General features: G+C 45.0%; 1 protein-coding gene across 2 annotated transcripts in view; it reads left to right on the top strand.

Annotated features, from left to right (window-relative positions):
* Positions 1 to 24,502, top strand: part of TSEN2 (tRNA splicing endonuclease subunit 2) — a 61,422-nt gene that overhangs the window by 20,637 nt on the left and 16,283 nt on the right. For both annotated transcript variants that reach the window (XM_089678693.1, XM_089678692.1), the window contains exons 2-7: positions 210 to 405; positions 4,504 to 4,594; positions 6,009 to 6,045; positions 14,878 to 15,352; positions 16,747 to 16,818; positions 22,702 to 22,752. In XM_089678693.1, the coding sequence (XP_089534819.1) occupies positions 210 to 405; positions 4,504 to 4,594; positions 6,009 to 6,045; positions 14,878 to 15,352; positions 16,747 to 16,818; positions 22,702 to 22,752 (922 nt within the window). The remainder of the gene's footprint in view (positions 1 to 209; positions 406 to 4,503; positions 4,595 to 6,008; positions 6,046 to 14,877; positions 15,353 to 16,746; positions 16,819 to 22,701; positions 22,753 to 24,502) is intronic.

Here is a 24,502-nt window from a genome sequence, read left to right as displayed (position 1 = left end):
AGCATGATTCCAGAAGGCAGAGCATAGAGTGCTATGATATGTAAATCCGATTTCAGAAACTGAAGTCAGATTTGTGAATGTTGGTTGAGGCTCCCTGTTCATCATCATTGTTCACGTGATATTATTGCTTTGTTTATTATAACTATTGCTCTGATGTACATTATGTATGATATACAAATTTCTTTGTGGTATTCTTTCCTTGTTATTAGCAAGAAGACAATGTCCCAGGCAACATTCCATGCCCCAAGGAGAAAGAGAAAAGTCTACGAATCCTATGAGTCTCCTTTCCCCATCCCTTTATCCCATGATAGTTATGCAAAGGATTTCAGGATCTGCCAGGCTGAGATTATTAATAATTTCATCATTGTGAGAAACTTGGAGGATATACTGCTGCTGTATGGAAAGGTGATTATACATGCCAACTTTACTTACTATCCTTAACCTCCCTAGCGGTATGATTCTTTCCGATTTTTTTGTGCTGAAAGCGGTACCTTTTTTTCGCATGGAAATAGATTTTTTATTGTAGGCTGTAATTTTTAGGAAAATTTCCCCACAAATCATCACTCAATTCTGCAAGTGGTTCTGATTTACTGTCGCTGTTCTCTAGCCGGTCTAAAACCGCTTTTGACCTAAAGGGACGCTTTTTGGACTCCATGGACGTTTCTTAATTTCCAGGCAGAAAGAACAGACAAAATGCAGGCAGGGCGCAGGACAAAGCACTAGGGACAATATGTATGTGAAATGGGATGAAACGGCAATGTTTTACTATTTAAAATTAAAAAAAAAAAAAAAAAATGACATTTTTTAAATTTTCTAAATTTCCCGCCGCTGGCGGCAGCGTCCGTATGTCCCGACATCACGGGGACCGGAACACAGAATCCGGATGCCGGCATAGGCCGGAGGAGATGGCCGGGGACGCTGCAGGGGACACATCGCGGGAACGAAGGACAAGGTAAGTGCTGCAGGGACTCCCTATGCAGCGCCGCATGGTAAGCCCGAGTGTAGCTCCGCTTTTGGTACTGACATTTTACCCCGAGCTACACTCGGGAATACCGCTAGGGAGGTTAAGGTACTTACAGTGGGTATAGAAAAGAATCACCCCCCTTTAAATTAATCAAATTGTGTTGCTTTGCAGCCTGAAATGAAGACACAATTTTTGTTTTATCCAACTGCATTTGCTCAGTGTAACTTATAACATCCAAGTGATTGAAGGAAAAAAAACAACCACTGAGGTGGAAAAAGGATCACCTCCTTTTTGTCAGCATGTTGTTGAACCACCTTTTGCTTTATTACAGCTTTTAGTCTGCTGCGATATGTCTCTACTGACTTTGCCCACTCTTAAATTTGATGTTGACAGTTTGTGGACTGCAGTCTTCAAGTCATTCCACAGATTTTCAATGGGGTTTAAGTCTGGGCTCTGATTAAGCCATGCAAGGACATTCACCTTTTTCTCCTTCAACCACTGTGTGGTCATTTTTGCTGTGTGGTTTGGGTCATTGTCATGTTGGAAGGTAAATTTTCCCATTGACAACTTTCTGGCAGAGGGCAGCAGAATTTCCACAAACATTTGACAATATTTTGCCCCATCCATCTTTCCTTCTATCCTGGCAAGTGCTCCAGTCCCTGCTGCAGAGAAACCCCCCATAACAGGATATTACCACTTCAATGCTTTACTGTAGGAATGGTATTATTCGGATTGTGAGCTGTATTGGATTTCCGCCAGACTTACCGTTTAGTGTGGAGTCCAAATAATTCAATTTTAGTATCATCTGACCATAAGACCTTTTTCCATGTGGCCTCAGAATCTTCAAGGTGCGTTTTGGCAAAGCTCAATTGTGACTGCATGTGGCCTTTCTTGAGGAGTGGCATTTTTTCTTACAACCCTCCCATACAAGCAAACATTTGTGGAGAATTTGTGGTATTGTTGTCACATGCACGAAATGACCACTTTGTCATAAATTCCTGCAACTGCTTCAGATTTGCTGTAGGCCACTTGGTATCCTCACTGACCAGTTTCCTCCTGGCTCTTTCATCCAGTTTTGAGCGACGTGTCTATGTCTGTGCTGTACCAAATACCTTCCACTTCTTAATAGACTTCACTGTTCTTCTAGGCAATGACAAAGCCTTTGAAATGTTTTTGTATCCATCTCCTGACTTGTATCTGTCCACAACTTTATCCCAGAGATCTTTTGATAGTGTTCTGCCACCTATAGTTGATTATTTCCTTAAGTTGCACTATCAGGGACTGAAATGCTCCAGGAAAGCTCTTTTCATGCTGATCTAATCTAAATGTCCACAGCTGATCTCAGATGCAAATCAAATGACTTAGTGTGCCGTTGGGAAGGTGATTTGCTACATCTGACTGAGCTTACAAGTCATTTTTAGGAGGGAGGTGATGTTTTTGTTTAAATGTTTCTGATATGTTGGCGTTACATCTTTCATTTGGATGTTATTAGTTGCACTAAGTACAGCTGGATAAAACAAATACTGTGTCTGTCTTTATTGCAGGCTGCAAAGCAACAAAATGTGATTATTTTAAAGGGGGGTGATTCTTTTCTATACCCACTGTTAATAAATGTTTGCCTGATCCAGCCCTTTATGGTTGGATCTGGAAATGTTGAGATTTTTAGAAGTTCTTCTATAACCCTGACTTGCGTTTCCCGGGTGAGTCCGCTACAGGTAGAGTTGGTCAGTCTGGATGGCTGTCCCTAGTTGAATGAGGTTAGCTCCTTTGAGACTGCCACTGCCCACAGCACTCCACCTTCTTCCTAGGCACAAACATGTAAGTTGACGTCTATAGACATTTTTAGATGGCTGACGACTGTTAGCAATACTACTTTGAACAAACTCTAGTGCTGTTTTTTCTGGTATTTCAAAAACACATGCACAAGAAACTTGTGAATTCAATAGTTCAATCCATATAGTATGTAATGTGACCACTATTATGGGCTCTAACAGCGGTCATGTGATTCAGAGCTGATGGAACAGGATTGCTGGAAGATGTTACCAAGAGCTGTCAGAGACAGCTCAGTCAGTATGCTGTCAGTACCACTGATACCAATGTGCGGTGGCTGGGCATTAATGCCCACGCTATCTGCCACCGCATAAATGAATTATGTATTCGGTAAGAGGTTTAAATTCAAGAGGATTGCTGTCAGGGATGCGGGTGTGACCAGAAGTGTGTGGACTGACACAGGGAAACGTAGGCTTCAGATATAGTAAATAATATAATTTATTGAGACTAACAATACAAATATAAACGCAGTGCACCAAACCCCAAGCTAACACAAATACATACAACAAGGTGAAACAAACCCAAACCTAAACTGATATAGATACACAGGTACATACCCATATACAGCACAACGTAGTCAGGCAGGCCGGGTCGATAACTATCAGGCAGGTAGGTACAGGAGGAGCAGGCGGAGAGAATGGTCAGGGTCACAAGCCAGGAATCAAACAGGAGAAGTCAGCAGAGGTCAGGATCAGGCAGGGTTGGCAACAAGTCAAGCAGAAACAGGAACAGGAATGCAGGTTACAAGATACAGGGGCCCATGGAAAAACACACACGAAGGCCCTGACTGTGAGTCTGGCCATTCCTTAAATACAACCCCTGCAATCAGCTTCAGGTGTTTTGGCTGACTGCAGGGGTGAGTCTCTGATTGCTGAGAGCACCTGCTGGCCAGCTCTGGTACTGCAGCCCACAAGGCAGGTGAGTCCCACCGTTATTGGCAAGTCCATTCCTGACAGTTGCAACAAAGTAAAACAAAAACTTCATATCAAAAATGACACTTTGAACCATCTAGCAGGCTCTTTTTCAATCAAGGACACATGGAACTATTATTTCTATAAATTAAGCACGGTGACATGGAGAAGGGGTGGTGAGCTTTATGAAATGGATAATTTGAGGCAATGACCCTGATTTACTAAAGGTGTAGAAAACGTTCACTTTCAAAATTATTTATAACATCTTACTGAATAAGTGAAACATAATTTACTTGGCAAAGAGTACCCTATTATGTGGAAAGAAAATGGGGGAAAAAGTGTCAGAAATAATCCTGTTTTTATTTTTTTTTGCATAGCACTGGGTATTCTCTGCAGTGGAAAGTTTTACTTTGTTTCAGCCTATTCACCAAGATAAATGAAATCCACTTTGAAAATGAACATGCTGTACTGCTTTAGTAAATCAGTCCCACTGAAAGAATTCAGCTTTATATTTTTAAGCCACACAATACATGCTGCGGAGTATACCGAAGTCAGAGAAGGGGAACAGGCCACTCCCAGAGCATAGGGGCATGCTGGCTGAGGATCAGGCAAGTGAAATGTTTTCCCATCCCTTAGACCTAAATGAGTGTTTGACCCTTTCAGTGAGGGGGCAACCCCACTGCAAGGGAGAAGTTTTCACTTTCTCCAGAGTTGGGCTTTAAATCCTTGCCATGTATACAGTAGAGTCAATATGATATGTAGAGCATATAAAATCGAGCCTGTTTCTTTTATTCATAGGGATATTTTGGGAAGGGGATTTTATCAAGAAGTAGACCTGAATACAACATTGAGCAGGGGGAGCTGAGGTCCCGGTGGAAAGGTCGTAAACGTGAGTATAGCCAGTAATGTATAATACAGATTCTACATTGTTAGGGTGGGTTACTGTAATTAATTGTAACTAACTGCAAAAAAAACCTGAAATGTGGGCCATCAAAAATGTGTAATGGTATCTAATATTCTGAATTAAAGTTATGCTATTATATAGGCATAGGTATCCAAACTGATGGCTGGGCTAGATGAGCAATTTATGTATTAATATTCATACTAGCACTAAGACTCCAGTCAGTATGTAAACCACAAGTGCTATGAAACACTACAAAGAGCAGTTTAGAAATGCATGTAATCTTTTGTCTCCTAAACTGTTGTAAAACTACAAATACATTTAGTATACCTAGCTAGAAACCTTGTATATTAATTTAGAAACATTGTTAACCCCCTCCCAGTGCCGCCTTCCGGCCCTTTAAGAGATCCTAAATGCCGGGACAGGGAGGCAGGCATTTCAGGTCATCTGACCAATGTGATCACAGTGGACACATGATTGGAAAGCTCCAGATTACAAGTATGCATCGGGAGCTTTCCGGTACCCGATGGTTACTGTGTTGGGAGCGCGCTCTCAGCATAGGAAAATGTTTTATATTGGGGTGCATATATGCCATCTCTCAGCTTTAAAGCCTACCCACCAAGAGGCTGCATATATTTGTACCTTTGGCGGGAACTGGTTAAAGCTGAACTGCATGTATGAATCGTATCGCATACTTACATTGGTCCAGCTTGGGCAAATGTAAGTATACATATCTCATACTTGAAGGGCAACTGGGGAATCTGACAGTTAATGTAATACCTGGTGCTACTACAGTAATAGCTGTGATTTTCTGGGTCCTGTGCTGAACTCTGCATACTAACTACAGGAGGTCACTTTCTCGACACTAATACCAATTTCAGAATGCCTTTTTGTTTTGTTTTTTTCAGTGACTGCAAGGCATACTCTGAGGTGGGGATTGTGACATCACCACCTCCTTTTTCCACCTTTTCCAATCATAGAGCACCTTGTAGTCACTGGATAAAATACCAGGCATGCTGGGAATGTGTAGGACCAATGTAGATATGAAATAAAGGTTACATCTGGAGTTCAGGTTAAAATGTTTATGTGTAGCAGGTATCAGAACTGTTGCTCAATTGCCTTATTTGATAAACCAGTTCAAAAAGCAATGGTGATGTGCAAGAACTATAACTTGCAATCAGTTATTCTTGTTTACTGATGTACATCACTAAAAATTAATTTTGATTGGTTGGTATGGAATATTCTCTGTTTCGTTTGGAAAAAGCCTGCATGTCATTATGGATGAACATACTCTAGAATTATTCTGTTTTATTGTTTTTATTTGTTTAGTTGTTTTCATACAATCTATTTCATAGATTACTAAATCTAGGATTAATACTAAATAAATTACATTATTTTACAGCTTCTAAAATGAAACTACCAATCATTTCATCCAAAAAGTAAGTACTATTAGTTATCATGTAACTGGTGAGGCTTGTGCCATTTCTTCAGTGTACAAAATGTGCATTTTTGTGTAAAGGTTAATTTTGAAAGCAATAAACAAATAACAGCACTCTTACCTGCCTGAATAAGATCCAATGGAACCTAATGCTGTGCCTGGCGATATCATCACCCTTGCCATAATTTAATTCAATGCTACTTTAAGGCTCTTTTATGTGCACCCCAATACTAAAACTATTACCATATTACTGAACAATTAAAATACTACTGAACAATTTATAATAATTTAGTAAAATTGCTGTGTGGGATAGTTACTGTCCACTGACAGAGATACAAAATTCTGAACCTTTGCTTTATTCTACTTGGTACATGCTTAATGTGGATCTTCACCCTCATATACAAGTTACCTTTTCTCCACCCCTCCTCCCCTCATCTTCATACAAAGTGCACTTTTTTCTTCTTCTTGTTTATCTTGTTTTTGTAAAATATAAAACATCAGGCCCGCCCACCATGTAAGTCACTCACCTAGGCGAATGATGTGCACTATACCCGCTATGCCTCCTGGGATATGTACGTCACATACAGTGGTGAAAGTAATTATTTGATCCCCTGCAGATTTTGTAAGTTTGCACACTTATATAAAATAAATAAAAATAATAATAAATAATTAAAGGGTCTATAATTTTTATCATAGGTGTATGTTAAATGATAGAGACAGAAAATCAACCAAAAATTCAGAAAAAACACGATACAGATGTTATAAATTGAGTTGCAGTTCAGTGAGTTAAAAAAGTATTTGACCCCCTACCAACCAACAATAATCCTGGCTCCCACAGACTGGCTATGTCCTCATGTGGTACACAGATTGGTCAATTTAAGAATGGAATGCTCCTAATGACAACTCTTTATGTGTATAAAAGACACCTGTCCACAGAATCTTTCTTCCATTCAAACCTCACCATCATGGGCAAGACCAAAGAGCTGTCAAAGGACGTCAGGGACAAGATTGTAGACCTGCGCAAGGCTGGAATGGGCTAGACGACCATCAGCAAGAAGTTTGGTGAGAAGGAGACAGCTGTTAGAGCGATTTTTCGCAAATAGAAGAAATACAAAATAACCATCATTCTCCCTCGGTCTGGAGCTCCATGCTATATTTTGCCTCATGGGGTAAGGATGATCATGAGAAAAGTGAGGGATCAGCGCAGAATTACACGAGAGGAGCTTGTGAATGATCTCAAGGCAGTTGGGACCACAGTCACCAAACAAACCATTGGTAACACAATATGCCACCATGGATTGAAATCCTGCAACGCCCGCAAGGTCCCTCTCCTCATGAAGGCACATGTACCGGCCCGTCTGAAATTTGCTAATGAACATCTAAATGATTCAGAGCAGGATTGGGAGAAAGTGCTGTGATCAGATGAGACCAAAATTGAGCTTTTTGGTATTGTCAAGGTCCTACCTTTTCCCAGAGGTTATGTTACTCCATGTGCTAGCATCCATCTTGGATTTCTGCTGAGCATGATGGGAATCTTTTATGCCTTCAGGTCTCTGAGGTCCATCCCCCAGAGGGGTGTGGCTGAGTACATATAAGCCTGGGATCTGCACATGCTCTTTGCACTTGTGTCTTGTGTCTTTGTCTTGCTACAGCTCTGTGTATACGCTCGTGACTCTTCTGGTATTCTGACTTGGCTTGTGACTAAGACCATTCTCTGCGTTTCCCTTTGATCTGACCTTCCGTTGCTGAACCCGGCCCGTGACCTGTGATTCTCTGTCTACTGTTCTGTACTGTTTTGTCCCGTTGTTATTGACCCGGCTTGTCTGACTACGCTATTGTCATTCTCACCAACTACACGCCATTGGCGGCGGCCATTACCGCAGCTGGGGTGTCTCGGGGGCCGCGACCTGGTCCCTGGTTGCGTCAAGTCCATCCCCACCATCAGGGGCCCTGGTGAAGGGCAGCCTGGGACTTAGACTCCGCGCCCTGAGGGACTTCAGTCTGTTGGTGGTGGTTGTCGTCAGCCAGTGCGTTACCCTGCCACTAGGCCTACCTGTCCGTTCCACAGCCCTGCCCTGACATTACACAAGTGCCATGAATCCTGACGGTGCAGGTACGCCTTCACTTCCTATGTTGGTTGCCAGACTGGATCAACAGGATCTCCTGTTGGATCAGTTCGCTCAGGCGTTGCAAACTCTGCTGGCACGCACCGCGCACCTTACTCCTGGTGTTATTAGGCCGGTTGTCACTCCGGTGGTCGCTCCCGCTGCTGTTCCGCTTGCTGTGCCTACCGCCGCGGCTGATGCGGCACCCGCGGTGTCCAGAGGTATGACCGGTTCAGCCCCTCTTCCACAGCGCTTTGGGGGTGAGCCGAGTCAGTGTCGTGGGTTCCTTAACCAGGTGGGGATTTACTTTGAATTAATCCCCTACGCTTTTCCGACTGAGAGGTCAAAGGTGGGTTTCCTCATCTCACTACTCTCAGACAAGGCCTTGGCCTGGGCGAATCCCTTATGGGAGAGGAATGACCCCGTGATTCACGAGTTTTCCGGTTTTGTCGATGCCTTCCGTAGGGTATTCGATGTACCGGCTCGCTCCGCCTCGGCTGCCAAGCTGCTCATGTCTATGCATCAGGGTTCACGGACCGTGGCCGAGTACGCCATAGAGTTTCGTACCCTGGCAGCAGAGGTGGGTTGGAACAATGAGGCTCTGGTGGCTGCGTTTTCTCAGGGTCTTTCTGATGCATTGAAGGATGAGATCGCAGCCAAGGAATTGCCTGTGGAGCTGGAAGCACTAATTTCCTTCCTGATCCTGATTGATACCAGGCTCAGGGAGAGGCCTTCACTCAAGGAACGCCTGCGGAGGCCTTCCAATCGACTGGCACCTGCGTTTTCTATCCCACCCGTTCCTCCCTCTCCTCCCACGCCTCCTGGGGATAGATTGTCTGGTGGTGAGCCCATGCAGCTGGGGTTTGCTCGCCTTTCCGAGGGAGAGCGAGCCGCTCGGCGTCGGGAGGGTCGCTGCCTGTACTGTGGTCTTGGTGGGCACTTTCGGCAGTCCTGTCCGGTCCGTCCGGGAAACGCTCGCACCTGAGATCCTGTCGGGGACAGATCTTGGGTGGAGTCTCCTCGTCCCCGGCGTTCCGCAGAGATAAGCCACTGATCACCGTTGTCCTCTCTTGGGCAGAGGGCTCGGTGACGGCCCAGGCGTTGGTAGATTCTGGGGCTGGCGGGTTGTTTATGGACAGCTCGTTTGCTGCCCAGCACTCCATTCCCCTGCAGGCTCGAGTTACCCCATTGGTTCTCGAGGCGATAGATGGCAGGCCCCTGCAACCACCGCAGGTTACCCACGAGACTATGCCAGTTGAAGTAGCTATTGGGGCTGTTCACAGGGAGTTGGCCTGTTTCCAGGTGATTTCTTCTCCGCACTATTCGGTGGTTTTGGGGTATCCCTGGCTCCAGATGCACAATCCAACCTTCAATTGGCAAACTGCCGAGATTCTCTCGTGGTCTTCACAGTGTGGGGCCGGGTGCATCCGTGGGCCGGTTAAGGTGTTGTGTGCCTCCTCAGACTCTGCGTTGCCCACTGATTATGGGGAGTACCAGGACGTGTTTGATAAGGTACGCGCTGGTGCCTTACCTGCTCATCGTCCTTACGACTGCGCCATATCCTTGCAACCCGGTGCCACTCCTCCGCGTGGCAGGGTGTATCCTCTCTCGGTTGCGGAGAATAAGGCCATGGAGGAGTACGTTGCGGATGCGCTTTCCCGGGGGCACATTCGTAAGTCTACTTCCCCAGCAGGAGCGGGCTTTTTCTTTGTAAAGAAGAAGGGTGGTGAATTGAGGCCTTGCATCGATTATAGGGGTCTCAATCGAATCACCACTAAGAATGCCTACCCGATTCCCTTGATTACTGAGTTGTTCGACCGCCTTAAGGGGGCAACAGTCTTTACCAAACTTGACCTTAGGGCGGCGTACAACCTCGTACGGATCAAACAGGGGGATGAGTGGAAGACCGCGTTTAACACCAGAACCGGTCACTACGAATACCTGGTGATGCCCTTCGGGTTGTGTAACGCGCCCGCAGTTTTTCAGGAATTCATAAATGATGTCCTTCGTGACTTGTTGCAGCAGTGCGTGGTAGTTTACTTGGATGACATCCTGGTTTACTCTGCCTCCATGGAGTCCCATATCCAGGATGTCAAGCAGGTGCTGCAACGATTACGTGAGAACGAACTTTTTTGTAAACTTGAGAAGTGCGAATTCCATCGATCCCAAGTTGCCTTTTTAGGCTACATCATTTCTGCAGAGGGATTCTCCATGGACCCTCAGAAGGTTTCGGCAGTTCTGCAGTGGCCTCGTCCCAATGGCCTTCGGCCCATTCAGCGCTTTTTGGGTTTTGCCAACTACTATCGGAAATTCATCAGAAATTTCTCCACGCTGGCAAAACCTCTCTCAGACCTAACCAAGAAGGGCAGCAATCCTCACGAGTGGCCATCCGAGGCCATCGTAGCTTTTGAGGCTCTGAAATCCGCCTTCGCTTCGGCTCCGATACTGTCTCATCCCAATCCTGGATTGCCCTTCGTTCTTGAGGTTGATGCATCCGAGACAGGAGTAGGCGCTCTCCTGTCTCAACGTCGGTCGCCCGATGGACCCCTACTTCCCTGTGGGTTCTACTCCAGGAAGCTTTCCTCTGCAGAGTGCAACTACCAGATTGGAGATAGGGAGTTGTTGGCAATCATTCTGGCTCTCAAGGAATGGAGGCACCTGCTCGAGGGCTCCGCAGTTCCGGTCCTCATTCTTACCGATCATAAGAACCTGACTTATCTTTCGGAGGCCAAAAGATTGACACCCCGTCAAGCCAGATGGGCCTTGTTCTTGTCACGGTTCAACTATGTGGTCTCCTATTTGCCTGGTTCCAAGAATGTCAGGGCTGATGCATTATCGCGGCAATACTCTGAGTTGTCCAGGGAGGACTCTGAGCCAACCTCGGTCATACCTCCGGATCATATCCTGGCTGCCATTCGTACCAGTCTGACTTCTCCCCTTGGGGAGCAGATTTTGGCGGCTCAAACTGACGCTCCTCCCGAGAGACCGGAGGGTAGATGTTTTGTACCCGAGGGGTTGCGCACCCGTCTGCTGCGTACCTACCATAACTCCAAAACTGCCGGGCATCCGGGGAGGAACCAGTTGTCTTGGGTCGTCTCTCGGTTGTTCTGGTGGCCAACTCTCCGTGCCGACATCGCCTCTTATGTAGCGGCATGTTCGATCTGTGCCCAGAATAAATCTCCACGGCATCTTCCAATGGGTCTTCTGCAACCCATTCCCAATGGGGAGCGTCCTTGGTCACACCTGGGCATGGACTTTATTGTAGACCTCCCTGTGTCTCGGGGCCATACGGTCATCCTCATGGTCGTCGATCGTTTTTCCAAAATGTGCCATTGTATTCCACTCAGGAAATTACCAACAGCGCAAGAACTGGCCACGGTCTTTTCCAGGGAGATTTTTCGCCTGCATGGGTTGCCCAAGGTGATTGTCTCGGACCGCGGGAGTCAGTTCGTGTCCAGATTCTGGCGCGCCTTCTGCTCCCAGTTGGGCATTAGTCTCTCCTTTTCTTCAGCCTACCACCCGCAGTCCAATGGGGCTGCGGAGCGTTCCAATCAGGCCTTAGAACAATTCCTTCGGTGTTATATCTCAGACCATCAGGACGATTGGGCCGATCTCCTGCCTTGGGCTGAGTTTGCCAGGAACTCAGCGGTCAACTCCTCCTCCGGGATGTCCCCCTTCATGGCCAACTATGGGTACCAACCCGCGGTATTACCTGAGAGGTTCTCACCACAGGACATTCCGGCTGTGGAGGACCATCTTGCTGCCCTGCGTTCTTCATGGGGGCAGATCCAGAGGGCTTTGAGGGACTCGGCTCAGCGTCAGAAGTTCCAGGCTGATCGCAGACGGTTGCCCGCTCCTTCATACCAGGTCGGCGATCGGGTGTGGTTGTCTACTCGTAACCTCAATCTTAGGGTTCCCACACCCAAACTAGCTCCCCGTTTTGTCGGTCCTTTTCGCATTCTCCGCAAGGTGAATCCGGTGGCCTATGCCCTTGCCCTTCCACCTGGGATGCGGATCTCCAATATCTTTCATGTATCACTGTTGAAACCTCTGATCTGCAATCGCTTCACTACCTCTCTGCCTCGGCCCCGTCCCATTCGGGTTGACGGTCATGAGGAGTATGAGGTGAGCCGGATCCTGGACTCTCGATTGGTGCGCGGCCGATTACAGTTCCTGGTTCATTGGCGCGGTTATGGTCCCGAGGAGCGTTCCTGGGTTCCTTCCGCGGATGTCCATGCTCCTGCCCTCCTCCGCGCGTTTCATACCCGCTTTCCTCGGAAACCTTTTGTTGAGCCGCGGAGGGGGAGGGGCCCTTGAGGAGGAGGTACTGTCAAGGTCCTACCTTTTCCCAGAGGTTATGTTACTCCATGTGCTAGCATCCATCTTGGATTTCTGCTGAGCATGATGGGAATCTTTTATGCCTTCAGGTCTCTGAGGTCCATCCCCCAGAGGGGTGTGGCTGAGTACATATAAGCCTGGGATCTGCACATGCTCTTTGCACTTGTGTCTTGTGTCTTTGTCTTGCTACAGCTCTGTGTATACGCTCGTGACTCTTCTGGTATTCTGACTCGGCTTGTGACTAAGACCATTCTCTGCGTTTCCCTTTGATCTGACCTTCCGTTGCTGAACCCGGCCCGTGACCTGTGATTCTCTGTCTACTGTTCTGTACTGTTTTGTCCCGTTGTTATTGACCCGGCTTGTCTGACTACGCTATTGTCATTCTCACCAACTACACGCCATTGGCGGCGGCCATTACCGCAGCTGGGGTGTCTCGGGGGCCGCGACCTGGTCCCTGGTTGCGTCAAGTCCATCCCCACCATCAGGGGCCCTGGTGAAGGGCAGCCTGGGACTTAGACTCCGCGCCCTGAGGGACTTCAGTCTGTTGGTGGTGGTTGTCGTCAGCCAGTGCGTTACCCTGCCACTAGGCCTACCTGTCCGTTCCACAGCCCTGCCCTGACAGGTATTAACTTGACTTGCTGTGTTTGGGGGATGAAAAATGTTGACTGTGACCCCAAAAACACCATCCCTGTAGTCAAGCAGGGAAGTGGAAACATTATGCTTTGGGGATGTTTCCTTGCTAAAGGTACAGGCCGACTTTGCCGCATTGTGGGGCCAATGAACGGGGCCATGTATTGTAAAGTTTTGGATGAGAACCTTCTTCCCTCAGCCAGAACACTGAAGATGGGTCATGGATGGATCTTCCAGCATGAAAATGAACCACAACATACCTCCAAGGCAACAAAAGAATTGCTCAAGAAGAAGCACATTAAGGTCATGGAGTGGTTTATCCAGTCTCCAGACCATAATCCTATAGAAATTTTATGGAGGAAGCTAAAACTTGGAGTTGCCAAGTGACAGCCAAGAAACCTTAAGGATTTGGAGAAGATATGTAATGAAGAATAGTCCAAAATCCCTCCTGAGATGTGTGCAAACTTGGTAAGAAACATCTTACCTTTGTTCTTGCCAACAAGGTTTTCTCCACCAAGTACAAAGTCATGTTTTGCTTGGGGATCAAATACTTTTTGTACTCACTGAACTGCAACCTGATTTATAACATTTGTATCATGTGTTTTTTCTAGGTTTTTGGTTGATATTCTGTCTCTATCATTTTAATTACACCTATGATAAAGATCCTAGACCCTTAATTTCTTTGTAAGTGGACAAATTTACAAAATCTGCAGGGAATCAAATAATTATTTTCCCCACTGTATCCCAGAAGGCAAAGTCCTTCAATGAGACAAGAGAAAGGTGGCGGGCCTAGCGCTGCGTCATTGAGAGGCCTGGCAGCTGAACCTGGAAGAGTCTGTGGGTCTCCTGATGTCACATAAAAAGATAGTAGCACAGGACAAAGCGGGGGCTGAATTCTGATAGGATTTTGCAGAACACTTCTGGATCCGCTGGGCAGGTGAGTATGTGAAAAGGTTACAATTCACAACAATGTTTGCATTAGGCTAAAAAAAAAAATAGGGCTGAGAGGCTTGAGATCTATTTAAAGTAGAACGTTACCTAAAAAGGGACATTCTGCTTTATGTCCTCACAAGCTTCCCTCATGATTTTTGGAGTTTTGCTTTTTTAGGTAGCGGTTTCCTAGTTTTGACAGGTACCTGCACCCACTTTGCTGAAATCACCTATGCGATTTCACTGGAAGTTTTCTCCCCATGACCACAACCTCCTGGGACACATCACAGGTCCCAGGAGGCTGCGGGTCCATTCACAAAGTGCAGTGTGATTCATGTATGTACAGTGAGGAGCTGGCTCTGAACCCGCGAGAAGTAACAGCTGGCTTCCCTTAGTAAACACGGAGACCTGAAGACCGGTGAAGAACCAGCCTGGGTGAGAACAGTGCTGGTTTCCTGGACAGGAAAGTGTCCTTTTTGTTAAAAGTCAGCAGCTACAGAATTTGTAGCTGTTGACTTTTATTTTTTTTGTTTTTTATTTTTTCAGGCTGAAGAACCTCTTGGATTTCCTTGTACAGCAAAGCTCATACTGGGAAAACTTTGCTACTTCTCCTTTCACTCTACTATCAGGCGGGGGTGGGACCTGTATATGTTACTTGACTGCAGCAGAAGAAAATCAGACAGAGCTGTGCTCTTTCACAGAGCTCGGTTAATCTCAGAACCAGATGAACAGAAATACAAATCCTCTGCTATCTAAAACCTCTCCCATGTATGCATTTTATCAGTGCATTTGCCTGGAATTCACCTTTATTATTTCTAAACTAATTCTAGATACCAGCTTCATGTGGAGTGGGCTAGAAGTCTCTTAGAAGGACAAGGAATGGACAGGAATACTGCTGACAAGATTCTTGGAGATTATTGCTCCCTGATTGATTTTGCGGAGGATAAAGATGAAACTGTAGATTCTGTGGACTGCAAAGCTCCAAATAAATTTACTTCTGCAGATGAAAGAAATGAGGATTTTGAAGGTAACCCCCTTTTTGATCCTTTAGCAAAATATAGCTCAGAGGAACTGGAGGCTCAGGAACAGTACGTTGCACCAGATAGAGAAGTTCTGGAGAAGATGCATTGTCATAGACATGATGACTTAATTGTACATTGTGGCTGTAGGCCAGCAAAACAGACTGTTCAAAACATTTCTGCTGAGAAAAGTGTAATCAATGGGGAAGAACATGAATATGTGTTGGTGGAAGAGGAACAAGACTCTGCTAGTCTTCAAGACAAAGATGGGCAGAATGACAAAAATGTAAGTTTCCTAGTCACTAGACACAATGTTGGCTACAAACGGTATGCAATGTTTACATATTATGCAATATATATTGTACTAGTCATGCAAGTCAAAAAATATAGTGAGTAAAATTCCCTTGTGATGAAAAACATTGTCATCTGTAACTGTCAAGTGAATTTCATTAAGGGCTCATTTATACAGGCACTGACACCCGCTCTTCTATGTCTGTATGCACCTCAGGGCTGCACGCAGACAGCCCATAGAAGTGGATGCAGATGCACCTGTCGCATGGACATGTCAAAATTTGATATGCATGCAGGAGCAGGTGCACAGATCTGTCAGTGGTTGTTAAGGACGCTGTCAGCTTCACAGCCAACAGCCACCTAGCAAACAGTGACATTGACATTGGGCAAATCCTGGTGGGAAAGCTGAGACATTAGTTCCCCATCAGGTCTTCTCTCTCCTTGTGATTGACAGGAGGCAGTGAGCAGATTATATAGCCATAAACATGCTTTTTTGGCTTTGCATCAGCTCACTGCCTGCTGTTAATCACAAGGGTAGCAGACGTGATGGAGAACTAGTGTCTGTGAATCCCCATCAGGCTTCGTCCACCCAGCTTTAAAAGACTTTGGCTGTTCGTATAGACACTCCAGTGTGCCTCCACACACACAGGTTTATTTACTAAAGCTGGAGAGTGCAAAATCAGGCTCACTTCTGCACAGAAACCAATCAACTTCCAGTTTTTATTGACAGAGTTTAATTGAACAAGCTGAGGTTAGAAGCTGATTGGTTTCTATGCACAAAATGGGCCTGATTTTGCACTCTCCAGCTTTAGTAAATAAACCCCAATGTGCTTGCCACAAATTCTTGTACCTATTTCCAACAGGTACATTGATCTGTCATTCTGTCCCAACATTTTGTCACACAGGGACACCAATAATACTCAAAAGATGGTCATAGTGTCTGTCTGCACAACTGTAGCTGTCGTTAGCGGAGAGAGAAGCAAAGTGACATCTTCCATGGAGAAGTAGGTTTGATATGCAACACTTAAACGTGCAGTGGAAGAATGTGTAAAAAGATTTTGTCATTTCAATAGAATTTAAGATTGTATAAACAAATCGTGATCAAGATCTATTGAAGTGATAGAATACCAGATCCAAGTACACACTGTATACAGTACATGTACACCTATACTGTGTAGGTTACTGTGCAGCTGTGTTTGTTGTTGAGAAAGATGTAGATATTGTATCATCATGGGGGCTACAGTATAGCATCCCACAACTTTTACCCTCATGTTTTAATGGACATCATTATTTTGCCTTACAGTTCAAATTGAAAGCTTGTGTTTTAGGCTGAATAAAAGAACTCTTTATTTTCTTTGTATTAAACTTATCATATCTTTACAATTTTAGAAGAAGCACAAACTTGTTTGCCGGAGAAATCCATTCCGAATGTTTGAGTATTTACAGCTGAGCCGTGAAGAGGTAAATAGTCTGAACAGTAAGAAAATTTAGAAAGATCTTTCACAGAGAAAGTCTATTGGGGACCTTTCCTTGCAGGGCCTTCATCTCCTTATTCTCCCACCTCCCGTATTTCTTTGTGCAGAATCATATGATCTTTACATCCTTCACTGCATTACTTGGAGAATAGTAGGGCTTAATACATACTTTATACTCGCTCTCCCTATAGGGGATTGCGCCTTTATGTATCACTTTTAATTAGTTTTGGATAGAACAAGGAAGGGAAAGAAACTCAGCCAGCTTTTGCTGTGTAACCACTGGGGAGACCTAAACTCTCTGTCAAAGGAAAGCAAGTGATAGGAATTGGGTCCCTTTTTCCAGTGACAGCTGAATTTTTCGTCGCTTTGGAGAGATTTTCACCTATTTCCTATTGTGTCTCTTGGAACAGGAAATGCAGGGAAATCTTCCTATTGGGGCACAGAGAGCAGTAATAAAAAGATTTATAATATTGTAAAAGATGTAACATTAACATCATTGACTATATTGGGTATAATATTTAAAGTCTAACTCCAGCTATTCTGTCACTTCAAATACAATGCTCATAAAAATTAAAGGAACACTTTTTAATCGGAGTATAGCATCAAGTCATTTAAACTCCTGGGATATTGATCTGGTCAGTTAAGTAGCAGAGGGGGTTGTTAATCAGTTTCAGCTGCTTTGGTGTTAATGAAATTAACAAGAGGTGCACTAGATGGGCAACAATGCGACGACTCCCAAAACAGGAATGGTTTTACAGGTGGAAGCCACTGACATTTTTTTCCCTACTTATCTTTTTAACTGTTTTTACTAGTTTTGCATTTGGCTAGGGTCAATGTCACTACTGGAAGCATGAGGCGATACCTGGACCCTACAGAGGTTTCACAGGCAGTCCAACTCCTCCAGGATGGCACATCAATACGTGCCATTACCAGAAGGTTTGCTGTGTCTCCCAGCACAGTCTCAAGAGCATGGAGGAAATTCAGGAGAAAGGCAGTTACTCTAGGAGAGCTGGACAGGGCCATAGAAGGTCCTTAACCCATCAGCAGGACTGGTATCTGCTCCTTTGTGCAAGGAGGAACAGGAGGAGCACTGCCAGAGCCCTACAAAATTACCTCCAGCAGGCCACTGATGTGAATGTCTGTGACCAAACAATCAGAAATAGACTTCATGAGGGTGACCTGAGGGCCCGACATCCTCTAGTGGGCCCTGTGCTTACTGCCCGGCACCATAGAGTTCGATTGGCATTTGCAATTGAACACCAGAATTGGCAGGTCCGCTACTGGTGCCCTGTGCTTTTCACAGATGAGAGCAGGTTCATCCTGAGCACATGTGACAGACGTGAAACGGTCTGGAGAAACCTTGGAGTACGTTATACTGCCTGTAACATCCTTCAGCATGACCGTTTTGGTGGTGGGTCAGTGATGGTCTGAATGATGGGGAATGAATTACTATAGGGGGGATGAATTACTATAGGGGGATGAATTACTATATGGGGGATGAATTACTATGGGGGATGAATTACTATATGGGGGATGAATTACTATGGGGGATGAATTACTATATGGGGGATGAATTACTATGGGGGATGAATTACTATATGGGGGATGAATCACTATGGAGGATGAATTACTATATGGGGTATTAATTACTATGCATACTATGGGGGAATATTACTATACTTACTATGGATGACACATACACATCATTCATCTACTCTTGGTCCGGCCCCCGGGTCCAATATATGAACCCATTGCGGCCCTCAAGTCAAAAAGTTTGCCCACCCCTGGGCTAGACAATGGCACCCTGACTGCCATTAGGTATCAGGATGAAATTCTTGGACCAATTGTCAGACCCTACAGTAGTGCAGAAGGTCCTGGGTTCCTCCTGGTGCACAACAATGCCCAGCCTCATGTGGTGAGAGTTTGCAGGCAGTTCCAGGAGGATGAAGGAATTGATACCATTGAATGGCCCCCACTCTCACCTGACCTAAATCCAATAGAACACCCCTGGGATATCATGTTTCGGTCCATTCGACAACGCCGGGTTGCACCTCAGACTGTCCAGGAGCTCAGTGATGCCCTGGACAAGATCTGGGAGGAAACACCCCAGGACACCATCCGTTGTCTCATTCGGAGCATGCTCCGACTTTCTCAGGCATGCATACAAGCACATGGGGGTCATACAAACTACTGAGTACCATTTTGAGTTGCTGCAATGAAATTTCAGCAAAATGAACTAGACTGCTGCATAATGTTTTCACTTTGATTTTCTAGGTGTCTTTGAATTCAGTCCTCTGTAGGTTGATCATTTTCATTTCCATCAAACGATGGGGCATCCTTACATTCCTAACACATTGCCCAGTCCATATCAGTATAGATACCCAGCATGAGATTTTTTCCCATTGAGATCTGATCTGTTTTCAAAGTGTTCCTTTAATTTTTTTGAGCAGCGTAGTTTGTTTATGCCAAGCTGGAATTCTTGGTTATAGAAGGTCAAAAGCACAGAAAATATGGATGTAATGGGGTGAATTTACCAAAGGTGAAGCAAACAGAATCTGTAGCGGCTGTGCTGAGCGGCAAATGCATTGCTCAGTTTATGAGTGAAGTTGCACTCTTCAAGGGGATTTTCTCCAAAGCTTATGAATATGGTAACATTTGCGAAGAATACCAAATAATATGCAAAGAAAAGAACAGCTTCTTTCTTGCACATGATTGGATGATAGAAGTTAGCAATGTTTCACCCCATTCACTGGGGAAAATTCCCTTGTAAAGGGAAACTGCCTATTTGCCACTTTTAGCACCGATCCACTTATTCAGTCAAATGTAACAACCATAAAAAGATGACTTATCCTGTGAAGCCGTGCCCTATGCGTTTTATCATACAATTTCATCCTCATGCTGGAAACATTGTATCCATGTGATCTGTGCTTTTGAGCTTTTAAAGTTTTGTTTACCATCAGGTGGAGGATTGTTGTCTCACTGGTTACTGTATACACTCCTGCACATATTTTGAAAGATACATACATATTCATGACTTTGAACTATTGATGATTAAATTTTGTTTCTCACTGTGCTTTGATGTTGGGACTTTTAGTCACCTTTTTTTGTGTTTTGCGTGTGTACTGTATATTTATATTTGTTTCTGGTGTAGTGATAGTGCTGTTCAATTCGAACATTCGTTTTGGCACAAACATATGCCCATTGACACTGACTCAAACGGGTGCTCAATTCATGACGTCCCGGGACATGCAGTTCCGGGCAGGTGGTTCTTTTTTAAATTGAGCTCTGCTGTCCTTGGCCTCTGATTGGTTCATAACATTGGCACTGTAGTATATTGCAGTGTCTTTATTCATGTTTTATGGGTGTAAAGGTTGGTTATGTATACAGTTCAAGTGGTAGGTTGGTTATGTCAGCTCTGATGTTGTTAGTCATTTCTTCCAAGGTTTTACCTTTCATTATGTATCCTGATCATACAGAGTCCTCAGTCCTGGTGACACATGTGCACAGTCACTGCCAGGGATGATTGTATGGATGATGTAAAGGGGTGTTTGCCTTATATATGTCAGGGGTTAGATAGATGTACAGTAATTGGGGGAACATAACAAAACACTTCAAAACTTCTAGGAAGCTGCTGTGAGAGGAATACTGGGATTTCTGACTTCAGCTTCTGAAAATGCCAGTTCCCTGGCAGTGTAGGGTAAAGAGATAAGAAATGTAGATTTTGCTCCTGACTGTGCTGTGTGCGGATTTCATGTCAGAAGTATTGCAGCCAGATAACGATCATTTTCGGCAACTATTTCTCTGTGATTAAAGTGGACCTTCACCAATGGAGTGAACTTCCTCTCCTCTGCTACCTCCCTCCTCCTCATGCTTACATATCTGTGAACATTGTTTTAGTGTTAAATCTCTTTATTGTTCTTTGCAGCCAGGAACTTCTGATTGCCTAAGCAAGGATCACGTATGTGTGATCGGCCACCTGCTCTCCTGGGATGTTCATGTAAAAAACACCAGGAGGCAATGCTTCACAGGGACAAAGTATCATGCAGTTTTGATCCCGCGCATGTGTAGACCAGCCACATGTCTGACCATACTTGGGGCGAAAAACAGACAGGAACATAACTTTTAAGATAGCTGTGCATGGAAGATAATGCTGGACTCCAGGGACTAGGAAGTGTTTTTGTATAGATGGATCAAAGTTTGGCTGGTTCAGCCAGGAGCGGATGAGTTTCCATCTGTGTGTGGCCATCCCTGTTTGATCAAGCTGGAAAACTGTCAGTCAGCAGCCGCTGATCAAAGTATTCTGACAATGGAGAATCCTTGACAGGGATGTGTAAATCATGTTTTTTTTTATATACATTTAGCCCTGCTGCAGGTAAACGGCAGGGTTTACTTTTTTTTTTGTCCCTTAACATAGTGGACACCCATGTAGCATGAAGATCTGTATCACCTGCAGCAACTGCACGTGCCAGAATCAGGGAAGACAAGCCAAGCTAAGTCACTTAACTTCTTACATGCCAGACTACTATACAGGCTCTTTAATGGGCAGGAATCGGAAGCTCTGGCGCCGTGACAGCCGAGCAGAAACACAGGCACGGGTCATCCTTATTAACAGTGCTGATACACAGGGGTTACAGGATTTCACAGCGGCTGTAGCACCCCGTGCCTGTGTTGTAGTCTGGCATGTAAGGAGTTAAGTGACTTCAAGTACCTCTCTGGCTTTAGCTTGGTGCTCAGCTTGTTTTCCCTGATTCTGGAGCATGTGCAGTTGCTGCAGGGGGATACAGTCTTCACGGGATAAACATCGTGCTGCAACGGGGCTTGATTTGGCTGCTCAGCATGCATTTTTACTGAGCACCCAAGTGCTTCCGTGTGCAAGGGTAACCTGAAGGAATAAAGTTTTTTTTTTTCCCCTCATTGGGGCTGGCGCCTCATTTACTCACTCAGCAGATGTGCTTCTGCTGACCATTAACCACGTGGTAACTGTGCTATAGCCTAATGATGGCTACAGCACGGTTATCCAGTTCTGGGAGGGCGTCATATGACGTCCTCCTGTGCACCCCCACTGGCGCACACCTGGCGATCTCTGTGATCACTGTGTCCTACGGACACAGCTGATCACGTGACGATCACAGCGGCCAATCACACGTGATCAGCTGTGTCCAATGACACAGTAGATCATGGAGTAAATACAGTTGCTGGCTATCGGCTGCACTTTCCTCATGCTGTCACAGTGTGAGGAAAGTACTGCCGATAACCTGCAGCTGTCACAGAGCAGATCGGCAGTGATAATCAGTGCCCAGCAGTGCCACCCATCAGTGCAGCCAGTTAGTGCTATCAGTCAGTGCCGTCAGTCAGCGCAGTCCATCCGTGACCATCATTGCTGCATATCAGTGCAGCATCATCAATGCCTTCTTATCAATGCCCACTTGTGCCACCTCATCAGTGCAGCCTATCCATGCCACCTTATCAGTGCTGCCTCATCAACACACATCAGTGAAGGAGAAAAATTACATGTTTGCAAAATTTTATAGTAGAAACAAAGAAAAACTTTTTTTTTTTTCAAATATTTTGCATTTTTTTGTTTATAATGCAAGAAATACAAAACCCAGTGGCGATTAAATACCACCAAAAGAAAGCTCTATGTGTGTGAAAAACATGATAAAAATGTCATATGGGTACAGTGTTACATGATCGCACTATTGTCATTCAGAGTGTGAGTGCTGAAAGCTGAAAATTGGCCTGGGCACGAAGTGGGTATAAGTGCCCAGTAGGCAAGGAGTTAAGAGAGACTGACACTTCCCTAAACAAAAAATGTCAAATGCTTTAAAGCAGACATAACCTTGAAGTGGTTTATTTCTTCTTTCCTCAGGCTTTCTTTTTGGTGTATGCCTTGGGTTGTCTGTCAGTCGCTTATAAAAAGGTAACTGCTATTGTTTTATTATTCTGTTTCTCTGTGATGGTTAAAGTGATTTTTTACACTATGTTATACTTACCTGTTGTGGGCAATGGAATTGCACAGAGCATTCCTGAAACTTCTCTTTTCTGGTCCCCCTCCTCTACATGGTGTGCCATCATTGGAAGACGCTTCCTGTGGTGGCTCACCTGCAGGGTTGATCCCAAGCCGCACTGCCTGTGTCCATAGACATTGGCCCCTCCAATGCCTCCTGCTGCCTCAGCAAAACCTATGAGAGCAGGGAGAGAAAACAGAGTCTCTGCAGACAGGCCCAGTGCTGAATCAAGTGAGGACCCTGGTAAGTATAAGGGGGGGCGATACTGATTAATAAATATTTTTTACCTTAGTCCAGGGAATGCATTAAGGTAAAAAAAATGTTTACGCTTTAGAACAACTTTAAGTTTGTGATAAAGAGTGAGAAACAGTTATCCTGTAAAATACACTTCTGAATGAAGGAAATCCAGCTTGACCTGCATTTACATAAGGTGTGACTCCTAAGATGGCCATTCTCAACATTCCTGATGTGGAGTTCCAAGACAAGGAGACAGGCTTTTTGTCAGGATATTTAATATTCACTGAAAGTAGCCAACACAGGGCCCACCTCCCTGTCTTCCTGCTTCTCACTGAGAACAGGACTGACAACTTCAGCTGTTAGTGACAGGACCACAATGGGGGTGTTATTTATGAAAACTGGAGAGTACAAAATCTGGTGCAGCTGTGCATAGGATCCAATCCGCTTCTAGCTTTTTGTCAAAGCTTAATTGAACAAACTGAAGTAAGAAGCTGATTGACTACTGTGCACAGCTGCTCCAGATTCTGAGTGCACCAGTTTTAGTAATACTCCCCCAATGTTTTAAGTCTTTGGTCTTTGAAAATATGGTTCCCGTGTTTAAAGGATAAGTTCACCTTTCGCAACATGTTACATGTTACACCCACATTCCTTCCCCCCCCTCGATCTTCTCCACCCCCCGATCTCCCCCCCTCCGCCCATACAACCATGTCACTTATTCGCAGTCCTCTGTGAATGAGACTACAAGTTCCGACAGCTGGTAGTTCATTCACTCTTCCTGTCAGAATATCTGCTTGCTTGTACATCCCGTACAGCAAGAAGAGATTCTGACAGGTCTGCAGGAGACCTACATGGCATCAGCGATCTACTGATCGCTGTTGCAATGCTTTCCAGGCTCCTGCAGACAAAAATAATAGATGCACAGTTTTTCACCTGCAAAAAAATGAGCATTTATTATTTTTTTCTGAAAGTGGAACTTATCCTTTAGGATTTTATAGTTTGTAAAATGGTTGTAAAGACTGAAGGTTTTTTACCTTCATGTGTTCTATGCGTGAAGGTAAAAAACCTTCAGTATGCAGCTTCCCCCCTAGCCCCTCCTAATACTCACCTGAGCCTGATCTTGGTCGAGAGATGTGCAGGACAACAGCAGCTCTCCCGGGTCTCTACCTCTTTATTGGCTCCCACTGCTGTCAATCACAGCCAGTGAGGAGGGGGCGGGGATGAGCCACCCTCTGCTGTATCTTATGGAGAGAGCGGGGATTGGAGGTGAGCAAGCACCAGTTCCCCAATAGCATGCGGCTTGCTATGGGGGTACTGCTCGGGGGGGAGTCAGAAGCACCGGGGGAACCCGAGAAGAAGAGGATCACTACACAGAGCAGGTTAGTAAACATGTTTTGTTTGAAAAAAATTAAATAAAAAAACAAAGCA

Source organism: Staurois parvus, unplaced genomic scaffold (assembly GCF_062004578.1).
Source record: "Staurois parvus isolate SC_StPar_1 unplaced genomic scaffold, SC_StPar_1.0 ptg000209l, whole genome shotgun sequence".
Taxonomy (NCBI): domain Eukaryota; kingdom Metazoa; phylum Chordata; class Amphibia; order Anura; family Ranidae; genus Staurois; species Staurois parvus.
Note: the sequence above shows the minus strand (reverse complement) of the source record. Positions and strands in the feature narration are given on the sequence as shown.